Source organism: Pongo abelii, chromosome 4 (assembly GCF_028885655.2).
Source record: "Pongo abelii isolate AG06213 chromosome 4, NHGRI_mPonAbe1-v2.0_pri, whole genome shotgun sequence".
Classification (NCBI taxonomy): Eukaryota; Metazoa; Chordata; class Mammalia; order Primates; family Hominidae; genus Pongo; species Pongo abelii.
Genome location: NC_071989.2, coordinates 130418694 through 130444192, shown reverse-complemented (window position 1 = coordinate 130444192; position 25499 = coordinate 130418694). Strand labels below are relative to the sequence as shown.

At 39.7% G+C, this 25499-nt stretch overlaps 3 protein-coding genes across 12 annotated transcripts in view; 1 reads left to right on the top strand and 2 right to left on the bottom strand.

Annotated features, from left to right (window-relative positions):
- ZNF475 (zinc finger protein 475) overlaps nt 1-16992 on the bottom strand; it is a 22824-nt gene extending 5832 nt beyond the window's left edge. The window contains exons 1-3 of one of the 2 annotated variants that reach the window (XM_054555873.2): nt 16583-16683; nt 9618-9720; nt 6488-6621 (exon numbers count right to left, since the gene is read on the bottom strand). Coding sequence is in view for 1 of the 2 variants with exons in the window: in XM_002815822.4 (XP_002815868.4) it covers nt 16583-16756 (174 nt within the window). In the remaining variant the exon portion in view is untranslated. Of the gene's footprint in view, nt 1-6487; nt 6622-9617; nt 9721-16582 lie in introns of both variants that reach the window. The other variant, XM_002815822.4, reaches the window with a different exon arrangement.
- The window catches only part of LOC129059515 (uncharacterized), an 18881-nt gene continuing 10190 nt past the window's right edge, over nt 16809-25499 (top strand). For 5 of the 7 annotated variants that reach the window (XR_008525468.2, XM_054555869.2, XM_054555871.2 and 2 more), the window contains exons 1-2: nt 22864-23001; nt 23535-23633. Coding sequence is in view for 5 of the 7 variants with exons in the window: in XM_054555869.2 (XP_054411844.2) it covers nt 22979-23001; nt 23535-23633 (122 nt within the window). In the remaining 2 variants the exon portion in view is untranslated. Of the gene's footprint in view, nt 17267-20839; nt 20921-21897; nt 22238-22863; nt 23002-23534; nt 23634-25499 lie in introns of those variants that run through there. The other 2 variants (XM_063724236.1, XR_008525470.2) reach the window with 2 other exon arrangements.
- Nucleotides 22382-25499, bottom strand: part of ZNF474 (zinc finger protein 474) — a 24977-nt gene continuing 21859 nt past the window's right edge. For all 3 annotated transcript variants that reach the window (XM_002815821.6, XM_054555866.2, XM_063724235.1), the window contains exon 2: nt 22382-25101. In XM_002815821.6, coding sequence (XP_002815867.3) covers nt 23795-24889 — 1095 coding nt within the window. In that variant the 5' untranslated portion in view covers nt 24890-25101 and the 3' untranslated portion in view covers nt 22382-23794. The remainder of the gene's footprint in view (nt 25102-25499) is intronic.

Here is a 25499-nt window from a genome sequence, read left to right as displayed (position 1 = left end):
GAGACTCAAAGTTGCAAGATAAATAGATGAACTAAAAGGCCTACCTAAGTTTGAAGATAGATCAATAGTACCAAGAAAAAGCCTCCAAGCTCCAAACTTTATATGAGACATAATTTTCTGCCACAAGAAAAGGGCAGAGTAGCTGAGTGTAAGCCCCTCTAAGGTGCAGGCATGCAGGGACCGTCTGTGTGTACTCTCCTACCCACCATGTCTTACACTCAGTGATAGGAGGTGACAATCTGACATTGGGGAGAGGAAGGGGCATTGACAGAAGCCTCTACCATTTTAGGAACCCAGGGCCTGTCTAAATCTGAGGATAGACCTATAGAAAAGCCTTGCACAGAGTACAAATAAAACTTATAAATACAGAAAGGCAATTTAGAGAAGGAGAAAAACATTGATTTTGTTCTGGATCTGTTGAGTTTGACATAATTGTAGAATTTAAATAAATAAGTGCAGCCAAAACAGGAAATACAGGCCTGCAAATTCAGTATTCATTTATTTCAGAGCTAGTCACACATTAAAAAAATGTTTAAAACCATGAAAATTCTATAAATAGGAGTATGGAAAGAATATATGGAGAAAAATTCTTGGGAGAATATTTATAGTAGGGATATTGGACAAGGGAAATTACAGCTAGAAAACACAGAGAAAGGTTCAAATTTGTAGTTAAAGAAACAGGGCACGCAGACAAAAGATTCTGGAAACATTTCTGGTTTCCAGAAATATGGTGTCATCAACCTTGTCAGATGCTGCAAAGAGTAATGAGGGGCTGAGAAAAGGCTATTAGATGGAGTTATCAGTGGATTCCATACCAGTGACTTTTGAGTGGTTAGTTCCAAAGGAGTGGTAAGGGTAAAAGCTAAATTGTTAGGAGTTAAAAATTATATCAAGGAAGAGAACAATACACTTTCAAAAAACTTGCAGAAAAGAAACTTGAGAGACAAGCAAAGTAGAAGAAAGGTTTGTTTTGTTGCTGTTTATAGGATAGGGATGCCTTAGGCAGAGAGGAAAAGATTATAGGCCCACAATAAAATAGGATAATTAAAAATTACAGAGGAGGCAGTAGAAGATGAGATTAAGGGCATAATTTGAGGTGTCAGCTTCTGAGAAAAAAAGAAAAGTTAGAGAAAGGGAAAAAAGAAAAGTTAGAGAAAGGGAAAAGTTGTTTGTAGAGAAGTGAGGAATTGGTGATGCTCACATACATGGACTTAGTCTTCTAAGTATGAGACAAAGTGATCTTCAGAGAATGAAGAGATTTGAATTCTGGGAAATAGTGAAAGATCCTGGGATTATGCACTCTGCGGAATGTAGTAATGATTCAATTAGGGAAGAATATTCACTGAATAATGGAAAAGACCTAGTTACATGAAGCTGCAAGATATTTTGTTGGAATTAAATGACTTTTTTTCAATATGCTCTTTAGTAGCACCAGGTGGCATGAAAACAGAAACGAATTAAGCTGATTGTGTGGTCTCCTTTGGGGAAATAAAACTTGGTTAATGTGCATGTCTTAGAATCAGCCTACTTTTAACTATAACTGTTGGGACTTTCACTTTGCACAGACCAATATCAAAACCAGAAGGAAACACATTTATGATTTCTGATTACCAGACATAAAAAGAAATTTTATATGAATAAATCCACAGTTAATATAGACCAAGCAAAAAGGGAAAATAAAGTGACTCCCTGGATGATTGAAGTTTTTATAAAAAGGGTATTATTTGAAGTGGAATTTTTTTTCTATTATTCTATACTAACTTATGCCAATAAACTGTCTACATTTATCAAAATAACTAAATAGTTATCTATCCTTCTTTTTCTTAGCCATATGGTAGGTTCTAACAATTGAAAAATTGAAAAGTGACATTAAAAATATTTGAGAAATTCAAGAAAGACCCAAGAGAAAGTACAAAGCATAAGCAAAAATTTTCAAGATGTTTAAATGTTTCTGTTTTTTTACATGTTTATTTACTGGAAAGGTTAATTAAATGCAGATTTTTAGATTAAAATGAGAAGTTATTCTTTTCACTTTGAAAATAGCGAATTTAATAAAATTCCACATGGAAAGTATGAGCCAAATCCAGTATTTAACCACGTATATAAGCAAAATAAATGGCATGGGTCATAAATGAAGACATTCGTGTCACCGTCAGAAGATTTCCTTTGGAAGGAAAGTTAGAAGAAAACAGGCAGACACAGAGGTCAGAAGACATGTACTGAACAACTGAAATGGATGTGGGAGAAAATTAATACCATAAAAAGGCGAAGATGTTCTACATTATATTTTCTAAAGCTTCTCCCATGCTCTATATTTGTGGTTGAACTTCAGTTGAACCTGCAATATACTCCATATTCTTAGGTTTTGAGCATCTTACTCCTAAGCCATGCTCTGGTGAAGCTCAAACAGCCCAGCCACAGCAGAAGAGAAAAATACATCCACATGGGTCTGAACAGAGATAAGACCTATTTTATTTTTCATTGATTTTACAATTGTCAGTCTGAAACTTCCAGGGAAAGCTGAGCAATCTCCAACTTGTGGTTATTGCCACTGCCCCAGCTGCCAAGGTTTTCCTATTTGGCCTCTTTCTCCAGTCCATGGTTTTGCTATTGGGCCTTTTTCAGATAGAAGCGGATATGTGGGGGATGGAGAGAAGGAACAGAAAGAAGAGACTGTAGCTCTGGCAGAACCAGCAGAAGTCCCCCTCTTAGCAAATGTGCAGCCTGTAGCTTTCAGTGGCATGGCATAACAGAGTAAGGAGGGCAGTGGAAGGGTGGCTGAGGAGGTTATGTGAGGGCAGGGGGCCCTGTCTATGGAGGCCCTTGCCAGGACCAGCCAACTCCAGGAAAGTGTTATCAAAGAAAGGCAAAGAGGAAGTCGATAAGTCTGAGGTTGCTGAAGAGCAAAGAATTAGATCAACAGTTTTCCTGTAATATTTCAGATAATATTTTGCTGATGTGGCATTACTTTTCTAACATCAAGGTAAAAGACATGTTTCACAAAAAGTTAATCACTAGATCTATGTAAGTGTGCATAAAAGTCTATCAGGGCTCACCACAATTTTGTTTCTGTGCTCTCAGTTTCCTGGGAAAGTTGATTTAGGCTAGATATAGACAGGCACTTGAACATTTTAGGGAAAACTTTTAACTTGAATCCACTAACTTTTCATATGTTTTCAATTATTTTGCTGGCCACTATTTGGAATTATCATATTATTTTCCACACAGCATCTTTTTCTTTCTGTTAATGTCTTTTCTCTGTCAGGAATACTTCATGTTCAATGTTTTAGGCCAGGTTTGTGTAACACACAGGGAAGTGGATATTTAACAACTTTTATCCTAATTATTGTATATAACCTGGCATCCATACCTTCATTGTTACTGTTTGAAATAAATAGTCATAATGTCACTATTGAAGCAGGAGAGAAAGATTAAGGACCAAGAAAGGAGGCTGATTTGTTGGAGAACCTTAAGAGAGGTTTGGATAAAAGAGGAATGGACATAGCTGTTTCAGAAAACCGAGACTAGAATACCTATATTTCAGATAGGTTCAAATTTCTCTAGATGACCTCTCTGATAGCTCAGGCTAAAAGGAAATTACTGTGAAATACACAACTCAGTAACTAATAGCGTTTATAGAAAGAAGTATGACAATTGGTCAGAAGGAAAAAAATATTCCTAGCACTAAATTTATTGCATGAATTTATGAATTTTAATAAAAGACATAATGAAAACTAAAATGGAAGTCATTACTAGCAGTTTTACAAAATATCAGAAACACTCCACATTTGTTCATTTCTTTTTTTTTTTCTGAGACGGAGTCTTGCTCTGTCGCCCAGGCTGGAGTGCAGTGGCACGATCTTGGCTCACTGCAAGCTCTGCTTCCCAGGTTCATGCCATTCTCCTGCCTCAGCCTCCCAAGTAGCTGGGTCTACAGGTGCCTGCCATCATGCTCAGCTAATTTTTTGTATTTTTGGTAGACACAGGGTTTCACCATGATAGCCAGGATGGTCTTGATCTCCCAACCTGGTGATCCATCCGCCTCGGCCTCCCAAAGTGCTTGAATTACAGGCGTGAGCCACCGCACCAGGCCTACATTTGTTCACTTCTTATACTAATTATACAGAAGATACGAAGTGATAACTTATAGCGTGAAAGTATAGTTCTGTGATGTTATTTACAAGGGAGTTCAGAGAATGTGATCCAAGCATCACCTTATGAAATAGAAATTGGTAAGAAATGTTGATGGAGCAATAGTCTTTGAAAATCTGATTAGTGTAACAGTGATCTCCCCAGAAAAATGCATATGTATACAGAATTGTGGATATGATATCGAATGATTGGTAGATTCCCTAAAACCCATCTATTAGCCCCAGGAAGTGAGCTATTGGGCCTTTAGACAGAGCCAAACTTTTTCTTCCAATAGATGATTCGTTGTTAAAGGGGCCATTTGGCACTGTTTAAATGGCTCAAAAAGTTCTGAGTTGAAGCATTCAAGAACTTGGCACCATATCTGGCTTTAGGGTGATTCTAAGCACTGTTTTGCCTAGAACAGTCTTATTATATACCTGTTGTCTTGGCTAATATTAATAGCTCTTCTTTTACTCCCTAAAATGTCCCTGTATAATAAATACATGATATAGCCACTCTACCCTGATCCTCTTTGAAAAACATTAGTTAATATAAGAAATCAAGGGATGAAACAACAAAAAAGCTAAAAAGTATAGAGATTGTGATTCAAAGAGTGGCAATTAATCCGCTTAAACCATAGAAGGCAAAATAACTACAGAAATTGTAGAGGCTGTGCCCAGTGGCTCTTATCTGTAATCCCAGCACTTTGGGAGGCCAAGGCAGGTGGATTGCTTGAGCCCAAGGGTTTGACACAGGCCTGAGCCTGAGCAATCTAGTGAGACCCCATCTTTACAAAAAATATAAAAATTAGCTGGGCATGGTAGCACATGCCTATAGTTCCCAACTATTAGGAGCCTGAAGTGGGAGGACCACCTGAGCCCAGGAGGTTGAGGCTGCAGCGAGCTGTGATCATGCCACTGCACTCCACTGTGAGCATCAGTGTGAGACCCTGTCTCAAAAAAAAAAATTATAGAGAATATAAAATTAATTATCAAAATTGGCAGGGGAAGGAGCAGTACAAAGAAGTTAATGACATTAAATTCCTCACTTTTCATGTGAAACAGTCAATTGAAGCAGTGTAAAATTAAAGTTTGAAGTTAATCTTTTGCAAATACATTAATAATTACTTTTTTTAACTTTAGTGGGTCCTTTTAAAAACTAAACTTAGTGAAGAAATATTATCCTACAGTTCAGCAAAATTATTAGTTTCACTTTGGTGCCTTTTTGTCAAATGCAAGTAATTTAAATTTATCTCTACTAATAATCTCACTTCTATGAAAACATATACATGTCTACTTATGCATGTCTGTGTACACAGATGCCTGGAATGATATTCACTAAGGTCAAATTAGGGGAATGTGGGGTAATTTTTATACTTTCCTAATGGCTTGGATTTTTATAATGAATTTGTACCATTTTTATAATAAAAAGTAATAAAAAAATCAGCTCTGGAGTCAAAAGTTAACCTGGATTGGGCAATAAAATCAGCCTTAAAGGTAAAATAATGCAGACTAAATTATTTTCTGCAAATTACTTAAATAACTCATAAAAGATATTCAAAGATTATATATATAATATAGTTTAGTATTATAACAAACTAGTAGTTGGAATTAGAATGAATATTAAGAATGAATACAGCTTTGCATAGCATAAAATTACAATGCTGTGGCATAATAAGAAATGCATATTTGGTCTCTGCACCTACTTCCTGACACAGAGCTTTCAAAACCCTTGTAACTTCTTGAGTGACAGGGGTGATAGGAGCTTTTAAAATTATATTTGGTCTTTTCCCTGTTTCTGAAACAAGAGCTTCTAAGACTTTTGGAATCCCTGGGGGTGATGAGTGTCTTTTTGTATGCTAATGAATGACTGGTGGCTAGGACCCCCCAGACAGCTTTAAGATTCGGGCTGGTTGCCAGAATGACCAAGGCCTGATCAGAGGGCTGGAAATTTCAGTTCTTCTCGCTGACCTCTGAGGAGGGAAGAGGGGCTGGGGATTGAGATAATCACTAATGTTCAATGATTTAATCAATTATCTCTGTGTAACGGAACCTCCATAGAAACTCCAAATGAAGGGTTTCAAAGAGCTTCCAGGTTGGCAAATCCATTGAGGTGCTGGGAGGGTGGTGCCCCCAGAGAGGTCACAGAAGCTCCACACCACCCCTAACCCCATACTTTGCCCTATGTACCTATTCATCTGACTGTTCATCTGTATCATTTGTAGTAAACTGGTAACATAAATAACACGATAAAGTGTTTCCCTGAGTTTTGTGAGCTGTTATAGCAAATTATTAAGCATGAAGGGAGGATCATGGGAAATCCAGTTTTTAGCCAAGTTGACAGAAGTGTGAGTAACCTGGTGTCCCAGTAGTGGAGACTGGCTTCTGAAGCTGGGAAGCAGTCTTGTGAGACTGAGCCCTCAACTTGTGAGGTCTGCGCTAACTCTGGGACAACACGCAGTTGTCTGGAGAACTGGAGAACTGGTTGTTGCTGTGGGGGAAAAAATCCACACATTTGGTGTCAGAAATGTTGTCAATAGAAAAGATTTTCCTTTTAAATACAAAATAAAAATACAGTACTTTAAGTTACATTATTCCAATACTATTTTATTTTGCTAATTGTTTATAGTTGAATACATATCAGTTAAATACTTGTATGATGAAACATAATTGAAATTCTAGAATTCTGCTCCACTGCTTTAAAAAGCAGTAACAAATGTCTGGAAAAATAGTCTGAGAACAAGATTTAGCATGAGTTCATTTCCACCATAAGATAATCCTAAATGCAGCTTTTACAGATATTTTAATTTTGTCTAGGCTGTTTCCCACACCTGAACGCATTAGTCAAAAAATGAACTCACAAGTAACTAAGTGGGGCTGTGTGGTACTAGTCATCTTATTTTGAAAAGTGGTGGTCAAAAGGATAATTTGGTGGATGGATGAAGCAGGCCATCCTTTGGATCCTGTATTGCCCATTCTAGCTGGCTTGACATATCGCCATATAATTTTTATCTTCTCAACTATCTCCACTCCCCGCCACTTGACTGTTTTGTGCAAACTTGGCCTATCTAACATGATGTCAGTAATTTTATGGTTCTCTGTGGCTACAGACTAAAGTCCAACACTTCATATTGACTTCAGCCATGGCCAGTCTTAGCCCCATGAAACACATCTTTGAGCCACACCAAACTGGACACTATTCCCCAAGCTAGAGGCCACAGTCCTCAACTTTGCTGTCTCCATGCCTTCATTCATCTACTTCATCCAGCACCAAGCTGGAGGTTGTGGGGAATCCCAATCCTTAACTCTTCTTAGTTATGGAGGCAAACATATAAACTATTAATTTACAAGCCAAAATGTGTAAGTGTCATGATATGGGGACATAGTGCCACAGGAGTCTGAAGCAGGAAGAAAGGGAAGTGTTTTGATCAGAAGCCAATCAAGTGGATAATATCTGAAGTGGGTTTATTGAATGGTAGAACTGTACAAGAGAGAGAACTCCCTCAGGCAAGCTGCTAAACAACATGACCTTTTCAACAACTGTTTAATAGTACTGTAGTATGTGAACATGAAAGTTGTAATGCCCATAATGGAAACAAGAAGTCTGCTTAGAGGAAGTGTACAAGTGAGGATCAATCTGTTCCACATAGGATGGAAACACGAGTGGTTAGACCTTGAGAAAACAGTTGAATGTCGCAACATTTTCTAAGCGTCTCCCCTGGCCCTCTGCCTTTCCACCTCGGTCCAGATCCCAGACTTCATCCTCCTGTCAGAACAGTGGGGTGGAGATTTGACAAATAATACTAAAAGGAAGGGCTTTCTATAAGAGAGCTGCATCAGTCAAGTTAAGGTGTTATGCTGTTTTGGCTAGAGAGAGGGCAATTTTGGGGATTGTGTTGAGCCCTGAACGCAAGGATGAGGACTTCATATGTTTGAGACACAATCAGATTAAGAAATGGGCCAGATGGGACAATTTATGATTTTTTTTAGACGGAGTCTTGCTCTGTGACCAGCCTGGAGTGCAGTGGCACAATCTCGGCTAACTGCAAGCTCCGCCTCCCGGGTTCACACCATTCTCCTGCCTCAGCCTCTGGAGCAGCTGGGACTACAGGCGCCCCCCACCATGCCCGGCTAATTTTTTTGTATTTTTAGTAGAGACGGGATTTCACCGGGTTAGCCAGGATGGTCTCGATCTCCTGACCTTGTGATCCATCCACCTTGGCCTCCCAAAGTGCTGGGATTACAGGCTTGATACAATTTTTATACAATAAACCATCTTGGTTATCCCATGTTGGAGAAATGCAAATTGGTTCTGCCTGCACTAAAGCTCTGAAGTCACAATAAAAAAACATGAATGAGGCCAGGTGTGGTGGCTCACGCCTGTCATCCCAGGGGAGGCCGAAGCGGGCGGATCACCTGAGGTCAGGAGTTCAAGACCAGCCTGGCCAAAATGATGAAACCTCATCTCTACAAAAATACAAAAATTAGCTGGGCATGATGGCAGGTGCCTGTAATCCCAGCTATTAGGGAGGCTGAGGCAGGAGAATCGCTTGAACCTGGGAGGCAGAGGTTGCAGTGAGCCGAGATGGCACCATTGCACTCCAGCCTGGGAAACAGAGTGAGACTCCATCTCAAAAAAACAAAAAACAGAACAAAACACGAATGCAACTGGAAACATCCATAAATAGAGCAAGAAAGTTGAATACAGTGATTCAATGGTCTATTACTGAGCAATAAAAAAGAACTACTGCTACTTGCACCAGTGGATGAAACTCAGAATCATTATGCTGAAAGAAACCAAACACAAGAGTACACACAGCATGATTGTATTTATATAAAATCCAAACTAATCTGTAGATTAATGGTTGCCTGGAGGCTACAAGTGGAAGGTGATAAAGGAATATAAGACATTTTGGAAGGTAATGAAAATGTTCTATGTCTTGGTTATGGTGGTGGCATAACAGGTTTCTAAAATCATCAAAATTCATGAATTGCACATGTTTAAAGGATGCAGTTTATTGTTTGTAAATTATTTCTCAATAAGGCTGATTTAAAAACACTCATGCAGATACAGTTTAGTGGAGTATTTTTGCATTGCCATGCTCATGCATGCAGTCAGTTAAAAGTCAGCAGTACACATTGTAAAAGAAATTCCAGAATCAAGCAGTGTATTTTAGTTATTTTTGCCAGGAGCTAGAGAATATTTCAAATGATCTCTATTCTAAACTCTTTAATTTGTCTCCCAAGAAGTTTTCCTAGTTCAAAAAACAAAGCATATAACCACAAAAGAAAACAAATAAAAAGACCTAGAGAAAATTAGAAAATATTTTATCAAGACTTTTTTTTCAGGACATTAAATTTTTTGTAGGAGAAAGTCCATTAGGAAGCAACCCCATTTACATAAGATTTCATCAAGAAAACTCAACCCTAGAGTTTCAGGACCTGAGCCCTGCAGCCAGAGATGAATAACATAAAAGCAGGACTCACCCTCTGCACTCACGTGCATGGCATCTTGTCTGTTTGAAACATAACTGACCGGTTTCTTGGCTAGCCATATGTAGAAAGCTGAAACTGGATCCCTTCCTTACACCTTATACAAAAATTAATTCAAGATGGATTAAAGACTTAAATGTCAGACCTAAAACCATAAAAACCCTGGAAGAAAACCTAGGCAATACTATTCAGGACATAGGCATGGGCAAGGACTTCATGTCTAAAACACAAAAAGCAATGGCAACAAAAGCCAAAATTGAGAAATGGGATCTAATTAAACTGACAGTGTGGCGATTCCTCAAGGATCTAGAACTAGAAATGCTGTTTGACCCAGCCATCCCATTGCTGGGTATATACCCAAAGGATTATAAATCATGCTGCTATAAAGACACATGCACACATATGTTTATTGTGGCACTATTCACAATAGCAAAGACTTGGAACCAACCCAAATGTCCATCAACGATAGACTGGATTAAGAAAATGTGGCACATGTACACCGTGGAATACTATGCAGCCATAAAAAAGGATGAGTTCATGTCCTTTGTAGGGACATGGATGAAGCTGGAAACCATCATTTTCAGCAAACTATAGCAAGGACAGAAAACCAAACACAGCATGTTCTCATTCATAGGTGGGAATTGAACAATGAGAACACTTGGACACAAGGTAGGGAATATCATACACCAGGGCCTGTCATGGGATTGGGGGAGGAGGGGATAGCATTAGGAGATATACCTAATATAAATGACGAGTTAATGGGTGCAGCACACCAACATGGCTCATGTATACATATGTAACAAACCTGCACGTTGTGCAAATGTACCCTAGAACTTAAAGTATAATTAAAAAAAAAAAAAGAAACATAACTGACCAGTTTCTTATCTTCCAACATAAGAGGCACTTCAAAGTTCATTAGTATATAAATGTGTAAGTGTGTATATATGCACAAAACACATATAAATTCAGTTAGTCCTCATCTACAGTTGATTTTAGGGATACTGAAAGACTCCCCTTGTGTCACACCATTTATTCCTTTATATTTTCCTTGTGCTTGCCCTTGTCTACCCTCCAGCCTACAATTATTTTCTTTAGGGTCATTCAGCTCAAAAAGAGAGAGCTGAGAACTTTGGCTCTAGAAGGGCACAAGAACAATTACCCATCTGCTACCAGGGAATAAAGGAAGCCTCCTGCATTCACACATTGGAAGGCAGTAATTTGCTGGATTTATTTTTAACCATTACAAAAGCAGTAAGCCTGTTCTTTTAGATGAGGTCATTTTAGTGGGCCTTTGCCAAAGAGCCACATCAAAATGTAAACTATGTTATTACTAAATATGTATGCAAATGAAATGCCTGTGTCCTTCTCCCAAGTAACATGCTTTGTACATTCCTTGGAAATATTTTTTTAAATGCAGAAAGTTTAATGGTCTTTTTTTTTTTTGTAGGTTGCATCATCCCTACATCAAACCTACATTTTGTAGGTTGCATCATCCCTACATCAAAATAGCCATATTCCCTGTGTTCATTTGAGGTTATTCATTAACCTAAGAGTCAAAGAGAACTCAGGGCACCCAGAGGTAAGAGAACATCCTGCAAGGGAAATAGCCCCTGTAAGCCTGAACCGCGACTTGGAGCAAATCAGAAAAAGGCACTCCTACTTTCAGACACTTTCCAACCATACGGTTGTAATCATTAATCTGTAATAACACAAGTCACAACATGTAGAATTAAAAAATGGCGACCACGGGTGAGATACACATGACAATCCTTACCCTGTCTCACAACTGGGCCTAGAACTGGCCGTATATGTCAATGTGTACTTTGTCTCTCAGATGGAGCGTGACTGGTAACCACTACAATATGCTAGTCCATAAATATCTGGGATGAATCAGATGCTTTTCAATTTGAAAAGCCAATAAAACAATAGGATTCTAGATTTTGATACTGCATTTCCATTGTGAGCAGAAATAAACCAGAGACATCTGCTGGAAACACAGCTGAGACTGATTCACGTGAGACCCGCACTAAATGCAAATGCATCTGGAAGAAAGGGCTGTCCCTCAACAGGTGATTTAATTGAAGCCCAGATGTTGTTGCTCAGAAGTATTTTCTGATTACTGACAATGCGCCAGGGACTGTGCTGGGTACAGAACTGAGAACTGGCCCTAACAGTGGGAATGACCATATTGAACTCACCACTTTATTTACTTTCTTTTCTTTTTGCCCCTTTCATCTCAGTCCAACCCCTTTATTTAGAAAACAATTTTTAGCTTTGTCCAAAGCTCTATCTCTGAGACAGTATCAGGTTGACAGATCCCTATTTGGCTTGTGCTGAGCCCGTTCACTTTAAATTACTCAAGATACAGGGGCAGGGTGAGAAGGGGACCTGCTGAGTGGAGGAAGCATTCTGACTTCTCTGCCCACTAACATGTTTGAACTCAGACTGATTAGTTTTGAAAACTACTCTCCAGATGTGCAGCCTCCCTAGGATCCTGGACTTTTGGTCCTTAAAAATTATCAGAAGGTTTGGCTCCAAGGGTCTGATCCAGAAGAATAGCTTCATCGTTCCAGAGACTCCCACAGGTGATCCAAATGGTAGTTGGCTGCTGGGGTGAGTTACCCTATGCTCAGGTATGAAGTGTGCATGCCCCTGGTCCCGGCACACGGCTATCACACAAACATGTGGCTCCTTCAGCATCCGCAGCTGTCTTCTCCTGGCCCAGGCATGGGTCTTTACAGCATCTCACCTGGACTACCCAATAGTACTGCCTCCTCTTGGCTTTCTACTCTGGATTTCAGGTTGCAAGCTGATGGACCAACAGCCATTTTAACCAACAGGCATGTTTTACTTGGTCAGCACAATGTTCTTAAAAGTTTTAAATGTGAATATCTTTAGGTGAGGCTTACTCTCTAGTATACCACAAGCTCTACCACTCCCTGTTGCCCTCTATGCAGCCTGTTCTGCCCCTGAAAGCATTTGAGCTTGTGACTCTGAGCTGCCTATTTTTCCAATCCCTCTCCTCACTCATATCCCCAATAAAAGGTATTTTCCTTATATCTCATTTCTAAGAAATGAACTAACCTTATTGTTAATTCACATTAATATGCCAGTGACTAAAAAGGGTTTGTCACCTATCAAGGGAATCTTTGCATTTTAGCTGAGATCTCCTGTAGAGTCAATGCTTTCACTCAAAAGACTGAGTCATTGACTGAGGAATTAAAACAAAACTTGCCAGGTAATAGGAGAGGTATTTAAGAGAAAAAAAAAAAAAAAAGGGTAGTGACACAGAGATTGTCACATTGAAGATTCCTTGCTCTTTTTGAATTTAAGCATAATGACAATTACAACAGAACTTGACAAGAGGCTTGAAGCCTATCCTTAGGCAAAAGAAGCTGTACTTTAAGGCATGAGACTGATTTCCAAGATACTGTGCACACAGTAAGCATGGGTAATCCTTGAGTCATTTACTCTCTGGAGGATTTTTGCTTTCCCTGCTCCCAGCTGGATCCCAGGCTGTCAAAAACAGGGCACATCTTGCCAAGGTCTGTGGGAATTATGTGATTGTGTAGCTATTTGAATGTGTGTCATTCCATCAATGAGTGTTTCTCTTTCTCCATGATAAAATTAAACTAAAAATTTGGGCCTTAGCTTCTGTTTTAGATTTTCCACACTCCTGATTCCTTCCATTAAGCCAAATAATTGAGATTTCTGTGGTAAGTGCACAAGGCATATCATAGAATGCAGGAAGTTTGGATGGAGGAAGTAAGAGTGAGCGTTCCCCTCCCTCCAAACTTGGTGAAAAAGGCTAAAACCTCTTTTATAAATACTTGTGTATGTTGCAATATTAAACATTCTGACCAAGTGGCATAATGGCAGCTAATTACCAGCATTTACTAACAGGCCCTGTACTAAACACTTTACATGCTTTATTTCATTTGTTCTCATAATAACCCTCTGGGCAGAGCTCAATGCCCCTATTTTATAAACCAGGAAACTGAGGCACACAGTGATTACTAAGTGGAATAGCTGGTTTCTGTTGCAGAGATTTGGGTCTCCTGTGAAGCAGGCAGGGAGAAGCTGACAGATAAAGTTTTGTTAAGCACCATCCCAGGTCCTTTGCAGGCATCCTCTCATTCCAACCTCTTATGGTGGAAACTGAGGCTTGGGGAGGTTAAGTAACTTGTTCAAAGATATTTGATTTAATTGTGCATCTATGATCTGAATCCAGGTCTGTGTGATTCCAGTTGCTTCTAGAAACATGGGAGATACAGTCATCAGTGGTCAGTGGGGTATCATGCCCTGCCTTACATGTCCAGAGTCAGCCATTGAATGGGACTGGGGAAAAACTAGCAAAACTCCTGCCCTTGCTCTCCCAACTACCTCAAAAGTTTATTCCTTTGGGTCAAACATTACCTTCTCCCAGATAGGTTTTCAGAATGCAAACAGTCCTATGAAGGATGGTTTTCTGTTAAGTTTATAAAATTATCTTGACCCTTTCCAACAATACCAAGGGGTGGGGTGCAGAGGTAGAGAGAGTGCAGAAGGTGCTAAAAGGCAAAGGAGATTAGAATATGAGGCGAGGCCATCAGAGACTCATTTCTCCAAATCAGAATTTTGCCTTCAGCCATTTAAAACATAATTTCAACCAACTCGACTGAGACTGAATATATACAATTAAGTTTCTACTCTCTTAGTCATGTCCTACTACATGCAAAGTATAAATAGCATTTTAATGTATAGGAGTAACTGCATAGTTCAATCCTAAACCTTAACAATTGCAGAGTTTGATTGTCTAGAAACCACTGGTATTTCACATTTACTTCTGGTGTTTTTAAACAATTCTCCCCAAATGTCATATCTGGAAGGATCATTGTTTGAAATTAAATTGTTTTTGGAAATCACTGGATGCCACATAAAAGAATTTCCCAATCCGGCCTGTCTATTGGCCAACTATAAAAGAGTCTGTTACTTGTGATTTGGAGTTTTGTTTTGTTCCTTTGAACCTAAGAAAGATTTGACATTCATTTGGAAATGTTGTTTTTATTAAACTATCTTTATGTATTTAATTTTTTAAAAGGAACTATTGATATTTCCCATGCATGCCTGACATTTTAGTTATTTAATTGTTAATCTTGAGTTACAAAGCTGAAAAACATAGGTCAAAGAATGAATTCCAAATTAGACTCTAATTTGGTCTAGGTTTCTGAAAGAAACAATTTCCTAGGTGAAGGTTTTTTTTTTTTAATTTTCACATTTGAGATAAGAGCTGTTTCTGCTTTGTTTTTCTGATCTTAGAAGAACATAGTTGGAAGGTGAAGTGTTTGAGGTATTGATTAAATGTCTTGCCAAATTCTTGTCTGAAATGACTTTCCTTGAAGAAAATGGTTGGAGAATGTTCTTGGTGTTTGGTTCTTGTGCTCATCAGTTTGGATACAGGCCTGACTTTTATGCCAGTTGGCTTCTAGGTCACAGAGTAAAATGGAGAAACAAGGGAAAATGGAGGAAAGACAAGAAAAATCCATGGGCTATGGCAGACAATTTGTCCAGTGCATATAATTAAAGAGATGAAAAAAAATGCTCTCTGACCTGAACTTGGATGTTGGGTTATTTCTAGTGCCTGATTTGTCTACAGCTTATGTGTTAGAGAGCACATTGCTCAGGGGCGGAGGCCAAAAAAAGGAATTTTCCTATAAAAAGGAGACCATCACCTTGGATAGGCCAGAAAGAATTCTAACTTTAAGATATTTTTTAAAAATTTTCCTATCAGAGTTGACCCCGCTCTCTCCTTATCCTTTGCTTCTACTCTCTGCGTTCAATTACTTGAAGCTTTAACATGGGACCAGTGATACCTTTATGTTCCCACCTTCTCTGATTAAAGGTAACCTGGGATATGAGAGCAGCATGGGAGACTTTAAAGATGGGACCATGACATCAGAGCAGGTGCTTGGGCTGAGAATATTGGAAACTTATTGAGTTCCTGGATTTACTAGCCCTTTCTTCAATTTGTAGATCATTTCTTTTTATGTATAAGACAAACTTATAAAGTAAATGTTAGAAAGAGACAAGAGATGTAAGGGAGAGGAACACTACACAACATAAAGGGAGAGAAGAAGATGGAGTCCTAAGTAAAGTTCTCTCAATTCCCCACCTATCCATAAGGCTGAACTTATGCCTCACATTGAGCAGTGAGATTCTGTTCATGAGACAGTCACCTCTGTTTCAATAAGGACTCCTTATAAATTGCGTTGCACTGCCTTTGTTGGAGTTTTAAGAATTTTGGGAGAGATTGTAGTTGTTGATTTTGGAATTTGGATTTTTAAGTACTGAAGCGATATCCATTTGCTCATTATATAAAGATTCAGTATGCATGATCACTAGGAAATGTGGATGTACGTGTGTTTGGACTGGAAGCAAGTGATGGGGGAAAAAGGCTTTGAAGACATATGAAATTAAGCTAGATTAACTTTTTGAGAGTATAACTATGTTATGGTTTTTGTTCATTTTAGGCCTAAATAATATTTGAATTTATAATATGTGATTCTCTCCTCTCACAGAAGTGACAGTCAGTATTTTTCTTTCTGGAGAAGCAGAAAGCCACATACAGAAGCGCCAATGCAAAGAAAGAGCACCTATTTTTGCTTTGGGCTTTGGGCTCTGGGAGATGTAGTTGTATCTATCACAGTCTCTCTACCCAGCAATATGTGATATATAATTATAAGTCAAGGATGAGTTTTTAAATAATTATATTAGACTGTGATTTGTACAGGTGAGTATTATCCTTTACATTTTTAGATTAGAAAGCTACATGTCAATTTCACTGATGAGGCTGTTGCTCTAAAATGTGTAACTTTCCCCACCTTCAACACACACATATTCCACACATGTAATACATATACACAAATTCCCTTGGGTTGCCTTCTGAAGCCAACAATGTAGAAGAGAACTGGTCCTGTTACCTTAGTGTTGTGGTCTGTCGATGTGAGAGCCATGGGATCATAGAATGCTGCCCAGATATGCAGGCATGGTTGGCACCAAGGAAAGATGAAGAAATGGCACAGGCAGTTGGATATTAGTGGTCCAGCGGTCAGCATCATCAAGGGGTAGTTTGTGAGGTCGAGGCTGGTTTTCATGACATCAGCACAGCTGAGGAGGTGAACTAGGACCACTGAAGATTATTAAAAAGGTCGGATCTACAAGTAGGATCCCACTGAATGTTTCATCTACCACCTCCAAAGAAGCGGAGATCATAGAGGGAAATAATTCTAAAAGACTGAGTCTTTTTTTTTTTGAGACGGAGTCTCGCTCTGTCGCCCAGGCTGGAGTGCAGTGGCGCGATGTCGGCTCACTGCAAGCTCCGCCTCCCAGGTTCACGTCATTCTCCTGCCTCAGCCTCCCAAGTAGCTGGGACTACAGTCACCCACCACCATGCCCGGCTAATTTTTTGTGTTTTTATTAGAGACGGGGTTTCACCGTGTTAGCCAGGATGGTCTTGATCTCCTGACCTCGTGATCCACCTGCCTCGGCCTCTCAAAGTGCTGGGATTACAAGAGTGAGCCACCGCGCCCGGCCTCTAAAAGACTTAGTCTTGATTTCAGGAGCTCAGTTTAACAGAAGGCATGAAGAGACAAAGGACTAAGAAGGTTCTTAACATTAACCTTTTTCTATCTCTTTATACCTCTCTCTTTCTCATCTGATAGGCTTGATAAGATTGCCTGATATTTCATTGAGAAAATATGAGATACAAGCTAACAGATAGTAGTTACTTTATCTCCCCACTAATAACCTACAGGCTTGCCTTCATCTATATTCATCACTCTCCTGAAACAAAAAAAAAATTGCCCTCTCCTATTGAAGACCTTCCTTCCACACACACTGGTGATCTCATCTCCTGGTGCCTATTTTTTTTCCAGGGTTTGCACTTTCTCTGATCACCTCTCTTGCTTCTTCAACCTCCTTTTCTCCACTGGATCATTATTCTAAGCATTAAAACATAATCTAGAAGCTCTCACCTTTAAAAAAAAAACCTCTCATCCCAATACCTCTATTCCTAGCCTACCTACTATTTCTCTTCTAGTCTTCAAAGCCATACTTCTCAAAACACATTCTATCTTTATTCTCCATACGCTCTGCAGCTCTCACCACTGCACTATGTTCTTTCCAAGGTTAGCAGCAGCTGCATCCATACTGCCAAATTAAATATTTTTTGGTCCTCATTCTACTCAACCTCTCAGCATAAAACACTGTTTTCCACGCCTTTATTTACAACATTTGTCTGATCTCAGCTTTCATGGCACCCTACTCCAGGCCTTTCTCTTGCATCTCCAGACCTTCATTCTCCAGCTTCTTCCCCTCTAGTCCCTAAATATTGTATCTCAGGGCTCAGCCCTGGGCCTGTTTTTCTATCTGAGTATTCATTCTGATTGCTTTAAATATACGTTAATAATGCACAAATGTATATCCCAGCCCAGTCCTCCCTTCTGAGTTCCAGACTCATAGATACAGTTTAACTCAAAGATCTCATATGCATTTTGAATTTGATAAGGCCAGAATTAAACTATAGAACTTACTTCCCCAAATCCAACCCTTCCACAGTCTTCTTCATCTTAGAAAATGGTACTACTAGTGCGGTTGCTCAAGCTAGAAATCTGGGAGTCATCCTTGACCCTCTTTCTTGCCCTCCACATCCCAACTATCACCAAGATCTGCCCATTGTACCTTATCTTTATCTCTGCTACCAACATGATAGGCCAAGGCATCACCAGCTCTCACCTGGGTTCCTGCAGTAACCAAACTACTGACCTCCCTGTGTCGACAGAGCAGCTGGAGGAAACTATGCTACCTCTTCAGCCTCATCATGTGCCTGTCCCCTCTCTCATTAGGCCCCGGCCACATGCGCACTCTTTCACTTCATTATAAGATCTTCCTTACCTCAGGACCTTCATACATGCTGCCCTTGATCCGAATGTCTTTTTCTCTAACCATTCCTTTCCTCCACATGTTTCCTCTTGGCTAGTGCTTTCACACCTTTTATGTCTTAGCTGAAATATCTTCCTCCCACAGGTTTTCTCTAGCCAAGATCCTGAATGTTTGTCTTCCACCATTCCACACTGTCATATCACAATTTTAAATTGTATGTTTTTAAAAAATTCCATATGATTTCCTCAATAGGACCAAAAACTCCAAGAGGTCAAGAACTATGCCTATATTTTCATGACTCTATATTTAGTACTTAGTCCAATGCCTAATGATAAGTGTTAATGAATGAATGGAATTCTGTCCTCTTTTTCCTAACACTCACAGGTTGGCAGGGTAGCAATACCCATTTTTTATATCACTTCTGTGCCCCTTTCACAGTGACATGAAAATATATGAATTTTTGGAATTAGAATGACTCTGACAGCCACTTGCGAACCCACTGTATGACTTTAAGCAAGTTGCTTAACCACAGTCTCCCAACCTGGAAAGTGGGAAAATAATGTTTATCTTATAGTAACATAATGAGAATTAAAAAGACATCAGGTATATAAAATGCTAATCATAAGGTGCTGTGGTTTCAATGGTGGTGTCTCGTCCAAAATTCACAGTGGATCTTACTTCCTAGTGCAACAATGTTGAGAGGTGTGGCCTTTGTGAGGTGATTAAGCTGTGAGGGCACCACCCTCATGAATGGGCTTCACACCCTTATAAAAGTGTTCAAGGGTAGAAGAGGGAGCACCCTTCTTGCATTTCCATCCCTTCCACCACAGCATTTCTCCCCTCTGGAGGATCTAGCAACTAATTACCATCTTGGAAGTAGAGCATTCCTCACAAGTTCATAAAAATCCTGCTGGTACCTTGATTTTGGACTTCCCAGCCTCCAGAACCATGAAATATAAATTTCTGGTCTTTATAAACTACTCAGTCTTTGGTATTTTGTTATAGCAACACATATGGACTAAGACATTAAGGCATTCAGTAAAAGTTAGTTGCCTGTCTTCTATGCCTTCCTCTAAACTCCAAATTCTTCTTACCCAATAGATACACATGCGCACATACAGAATTTGAAAAGATGAGAATATCCTGCCCTCATGAGTTTTTCTGATTATGCTCTTCCCACTGTGAGTTTTGCCTGTAAAGAATAAGATACTTAGCCAGAGAAGAACATTTCTGGCTTTAAATCAAATATGTAACTCTAGCAATAAATAACTGGAGTTTATCTAATAAGGGCACCTTCTCAAATACATTTGGGGATAACACAAAGGAGGAAAAAGTCAATAATATTATTTGATAGTACAGAACACATTACTTTAAAAGAAAACACCAGATGGCAGCACCAGATGCTGGAGATGTGTCTGATGGGGCTTTAGCTCAAACCTGAGGACTGAGGATGCTGAAAGTAGCTTAAAACTGTGTTCAGAGAGACAATCATTTATAGAAAAGATAATTCCCCTTAAGAAAAATAATACATATTTTGCAACATAGAACAAGGTTTTTAGGAACAGCATTTCAAATGTTACAAGTGAAATCCTAGGAAAATAACCCCAAGCCTTAGCTAATAAAAACTTATTAGGCAAAAGCTTCATTTTGGTTTATAGTTAATTAGCTCTCTTCTGTTCCAATTAGCTTGAAAGGGCCTAAAGCTAAAGAATGAATTACAATCACCTTCTAAAAACAGGCAAAATTTTATCAACTATTAAATGCAAATATTAAAATTTATTCATTCATATTAAAATAAGAATAATTACTTCTATTATATTCCTCAGCATAGCTTAGAAAATAATTTACTAAAATAGACATCAAAGAATCTCATTAAATGTATGTGATATTAAAATTTAAAATGTTAACATATAATTTGATCCATATTATGAATCAAAATTTTATCTGCGATTGACACCCCTTTTAAATTTTTGCTAAATTGGTATTACCCATCTAGGCTTTTCTTTTAGAGGAAAGAAAGGAAGTGTGATGCTGCTCATTACACCATGAAATACATATACACAGTCCCAGGACCATTCCACCTTTTAAATAAAAATCCACACTGAAAGTTTTATTCCCCTTAAATACTGTTTGGTGTCCTTCACAACTTTCCCGGGAGATCAGGAAGAGTGAGTTCAGTGCTATACTTTGGATGTGAAACAGTGAGACAATTTGAGCCAATATATTGGTTAGAAGGCAATGCAAAATGCCCACTGAGATCCTGGAGCAGAACTTGTCTAATCAGTGTTTGTGTTTAGATTTGATAGAAGGATCACAGGAGCATCTGTGTCATAAGAGACCTGAGCCAATCTATTTTGGAGAAACATTCTGAGGGAAAGGTAATTCATTCTGCCAGTGAAACAGTGACTGTGGGGTCACTGGAGTGAATTGTTTTCCAAGTACTATGATCATAGTTCTGAAACTATTTGTCTCACCTGAATCCACTACAAGATTGAAACCTGTGAGAACATAAGGCAAGATAGCTGATTCTAATCTGAAATCAGACCAAGGATTCCGGAGGGAAATCTGAATTGTAAGAAGGAATGTATGAGTGTCACAGGCTGCCAAAAGTCAGCTTTCACAGACAGATGAAATTCTGAAATCTAATAATCATTAGAGTAGTGTTCTTTATGGAAAATGAGTAATTCATAGCACTATCTAAAATTTAAATGATAGAAAGAAAAATATCTATAGGGAGGATCAAATCATAACTAAACTACACAGTGAAGGAAAGGCTTTCTACTGAAAGCACTATGGAATGGTAAATATCTTCTCTAAGAAAGGGCTAAAGCCCACTGCTTTGAAAGTTCTTATGCTCCCTGGAAGCCTAAGAGTTTTCTCCTTCATAACTAACCCAAGCTTGTTTTAAGTCTGGCAGCCAAAGGGTCCCTATGTTGGATGACCTTTCTATGCCCTCTACGGAATCTTGTGTGGTCCCCAAACAGGCCAGCACACATCTGACAGTGGTCGGGGCCAGTTTCCCATTCACATGTGTGTTCTCAGGCCTGAGAGCAGGGTTGGGTGTGCTCTGACATAGCCATGTCCTCTAGACTGCCTCCCCCTACTCTCGTCTAAATGCATAAGTAGAGTCACTGAAGGGCCATCGCTGGCCTCTCCTGACATTCTCCCCTCCAGATGACTGGGTGAGTCAGGAAGGTGTTTCCTCAGGAAGCTGGGGGCCCAAGCCAGACAGTTTCAGCCATCGTTACTGAGTAAGAACATGCTGTGCTCAGCCTGTTGGCTCCACTCTTGAGCACAAAGTATGTGTTACAACAACAAGCACAAGAATACTGACCACACGCTTCCCTATCTCTAGATCTGTAATGAGAACATTTGAAGTAAATACATACCATCAAGAAACAGTTCTGTAAGGCAGAAATTGAACAGAGTTTCTGATTTGTGGCCCTGAGACACAGCTTCTTGTACTCTCTGAATCCAGACCCCACACGTTATGGAAGAAAAGCAACAGACAGAAGATGGGAAAAACAGGTCATGTTTATAAGACCAGCTTGAAGACCATGCCACACTGAGGAGTTTGGTTTTTCATTAGGCAAAGAAACTAGCTGTTTTTTCTTCAATGTTCATCGGAAAACTTGCTCAGCAGCTGTGAGTGACTGTTCAACTTTCGAATCATTGTCTTGGAATCTTCTAAACCAGTAAGACCATACTTATTTTATTTTAAACATGGAATTTAGGAGCAAAGGACTAGACAGTCCTCAAAGTAACAAAATAAAAAAGAAAGAAAAATCAAATCAGAAATAAAGAATGCCCCCTCCCCAACCAATTCCTTTGGTTTAATCTTTTATAATAGCTTGGTATAATCTTCGTTTTCTTTCTTTTTTTTTTTCTTTCTTTCTTTCTTTTTCTTCTTCTTCTTTTTTTTTTTTTGAGATGCAGTCTCACTCTGTCACCCAGGCTGGAGTGCAGTGCGTGATCTCAGCTCATTGCAACCTCCAACTCCTGGGTTCGAGCAATTCTCCTGTCTCAGCCTCCCGAGTAGCTGGGACTACAGTCGTGCCCAGCTAATTTTTGTATTTTTAGTAGAGATATATTGGTCAAGCTGATCTTGAACTCCTGACCTCAGGAGTTGGCCTCCCAAAGTGCTGGGATTACAGGCATGAACCACCACACCCGGCCAAATCTTAGTTTTCTTAAGAATCCATTATCCCTGCAGGCTGGGCTTTACATTATCCCCAAGTGCTGGGATTACAGGCATGAACCACCGCACCGGGCCTAATCTTAGTTTTCTTAAGAATTCATTATCTCGGCAGGCTGGGCTTTTCAAGTAGCAAGCCATGGAAAAAAGACTTTTACCAGTTCCTGTTTCTCATAATTTGATATTCTGTAAGGCTGACACAAGACAAAGCATCCACAATCTGGTTTAATGGACAAAGAACATGGACCAGGCCCTATCTTGCAGGTAGCCACCCTCGTAAGCATCTCTCTCCAATCCTTGCCCATGGTGAAACTTTAGATAAAACCCTAAAAGCTCTTTGCCATTCAAGCTGGGGGTTCCTGGCGTCATGCTTATTCAGAATGGCTCAAGTTGGGGGGGTGGGGGTCAGGGCCTTGTCTTCAGCCTGAACACAGGGCACAGAGCAGCAGCAGGAACCAAGCACCTCCCAGAACATAACCTAGTTGCTTCAGTGTCTACACTGGGGTTAATTTCCTACTTACTACAACCATATAAGTGTCAAAAGAAAAAATATGCTGTATTTACAGACCATGTGTATTTTTGCAAGTGCTTCAGTGTTTAATTGTTGCTAAAGTCATTTGGGGATTTTGACATAGATTCTATTTTAGTAAGATAAACTCAGCATAACCCAGCATTGCCAAAAATGAATTCCTAAGGTAGATGACTAAGATAAACCGGCAATAAATATTGGCTGTTGGAAAGGGAATTATATCTCTGTAATGTAGACACAGCATTAATGACTCATTTTCAAATTACAGTCTCTCCCAGGGATTATTCGTATCAGGGATCAGGGAAGAAAGAAGTCCATCTCTTCTTCTTTTAGACAGCAAAATTGAAGAGGAATATGAACCCATCAGGCAAGGATGTTCTTATATCTATTCAGCCAAGAGAGGTATAGGCCGTGGAGTTCAACAGGGAGTTAACTTGAACAGGATGCATTGAGGCTGATACAAGGCATTGATAGAAAAAATACTGGGGCTGAGGTGGCTGATTCTGGGGATAGTTTTCTCTCGTTCCCCTACAGGAAGAGGGCGCCACCAGGTTCACCTAATGCGTCTTGTGTGGCATGAATTACCTTATCAGTTACACTGGGTGCTGCCCTGTTTCTTTGCTGCTTGGAATTAGTGGACTCTTTTAGGCCTCCTTTACTCCCTAAAGTCAAATTCTGATATTTTGGCCCATGAGGATGACTTTTACAACTTCTCTGGTGTACCAGAAGGCGGTCTGAGGTAAAGATTCGGCTACAATGTGGGCAGGATACAAGCTGAGCTTGATTTGGTCCCGCTTGGCTGGACTGTGCATTCAGAAGGGGCTGAGGCTTCTGTGGGAGTGGCTGGTGGAGCTCCACAGGGAGCTGGTCATTTTCTATTTTCCACTTTTCCAGGCATTTGGGCTCATGAATAGGAAGGGACAGGGTGCCAAATTCCTTACCACAAATGTAGCAGATAACAGTCCTTGGTCGGGCTGGGGTTCCACTACAAGCTTTCTTGAGGCCAGTAAGATGATCAGAACTGTTAGAGTATGGTGCTCTGGGACCCTCACCCTTTGACTTGCAGCTTCTGTGATGAAGAAGAAGATGATCTGGCAAGAATGTGTGGCCACAGGATTCACAGGGCAGTAGCTGAGCCTGGGCACTCTGAAATGCAGCCTCATTAGTTGCCTGAAGACTGTAGGACCCACTGCTGCTGAGGGACTGTGGTTTGGAGGGTTCTGGCCTCCTCAAGTGCTTGGGCAACTTGCTGTTTTCAATATGCCACTTCTGCAAGCACTGGGGTTCATGAATGGCAATTGACTGGGACCCAAATTCTCGACCACAGATATAGCACACCCGGAATCCAGGCCTGCGGGCCGGGATCACAGGGGGGCTAAACTGGCTTTCCGATATAATTCTTCTACTTGACGGTTTTGATAGTATCACAGTCCCAGGTCTCTTTTTCTGAGTGTCTGTCTTTATCTTTTCACCAGGATTAACACTCTCTGTTTCTGGCAAAAGGCTAGAATAGGAGTCACTAGAGAGAAGCCCAGCTTGGTTGATAAGGAAAGTGGGTTCTTTAGAATGGTGAGAAGTTTGTTGTAACTTATTGGAAATTCTTTTCTTCTTTCCTCTTTCCATTAACAAAGATGTCTTTCTGTAGTGCTTGCTCTGATTTCAGGCCAGACTCACTTTCGGCTTCTGCTTAGAGTGAAGGTTAGTGAGGTTAGTTGTCCTGGGGTTCACACTGTTGCCAGTACCTTAGCCCCACAGACCATGACTCAGAGCTTCATTGCAGGACAGCAGTCTGGAATGTTGGAAAGTCCTCATTAAAGCTGAGATGTCTCCAAGATCTGTGGAGGGGGGTGGGAGACATAAGAAGTTATTATGTATACACACACACACACACACACACACACACACACACACACACGGACGTTTAGGTTGTTTGTTCTGTGTTTTTTTTTTTTTTTTTTTTTGCTTGTTTTAAATATTGACCTTGTATACTTTTTGACTAGCACAGTAACCAGCATATGGGATTTGGTCAATAAACTGACATAAACCTGAGGAAATCTTCCATCATCAATTGCACTATCACTGTATTGAAAATCGTGTTCTGCCCAAAAAGTTAACTTGACAATTACAGCACATCATAGATACAGAAGACTCAAACCAATAGAGGCTGAGACCAGGGTGGTGGGACCATAGAAGAGAAAACTGCAAACTGTGAAAATTAGATTAATGAAATCAG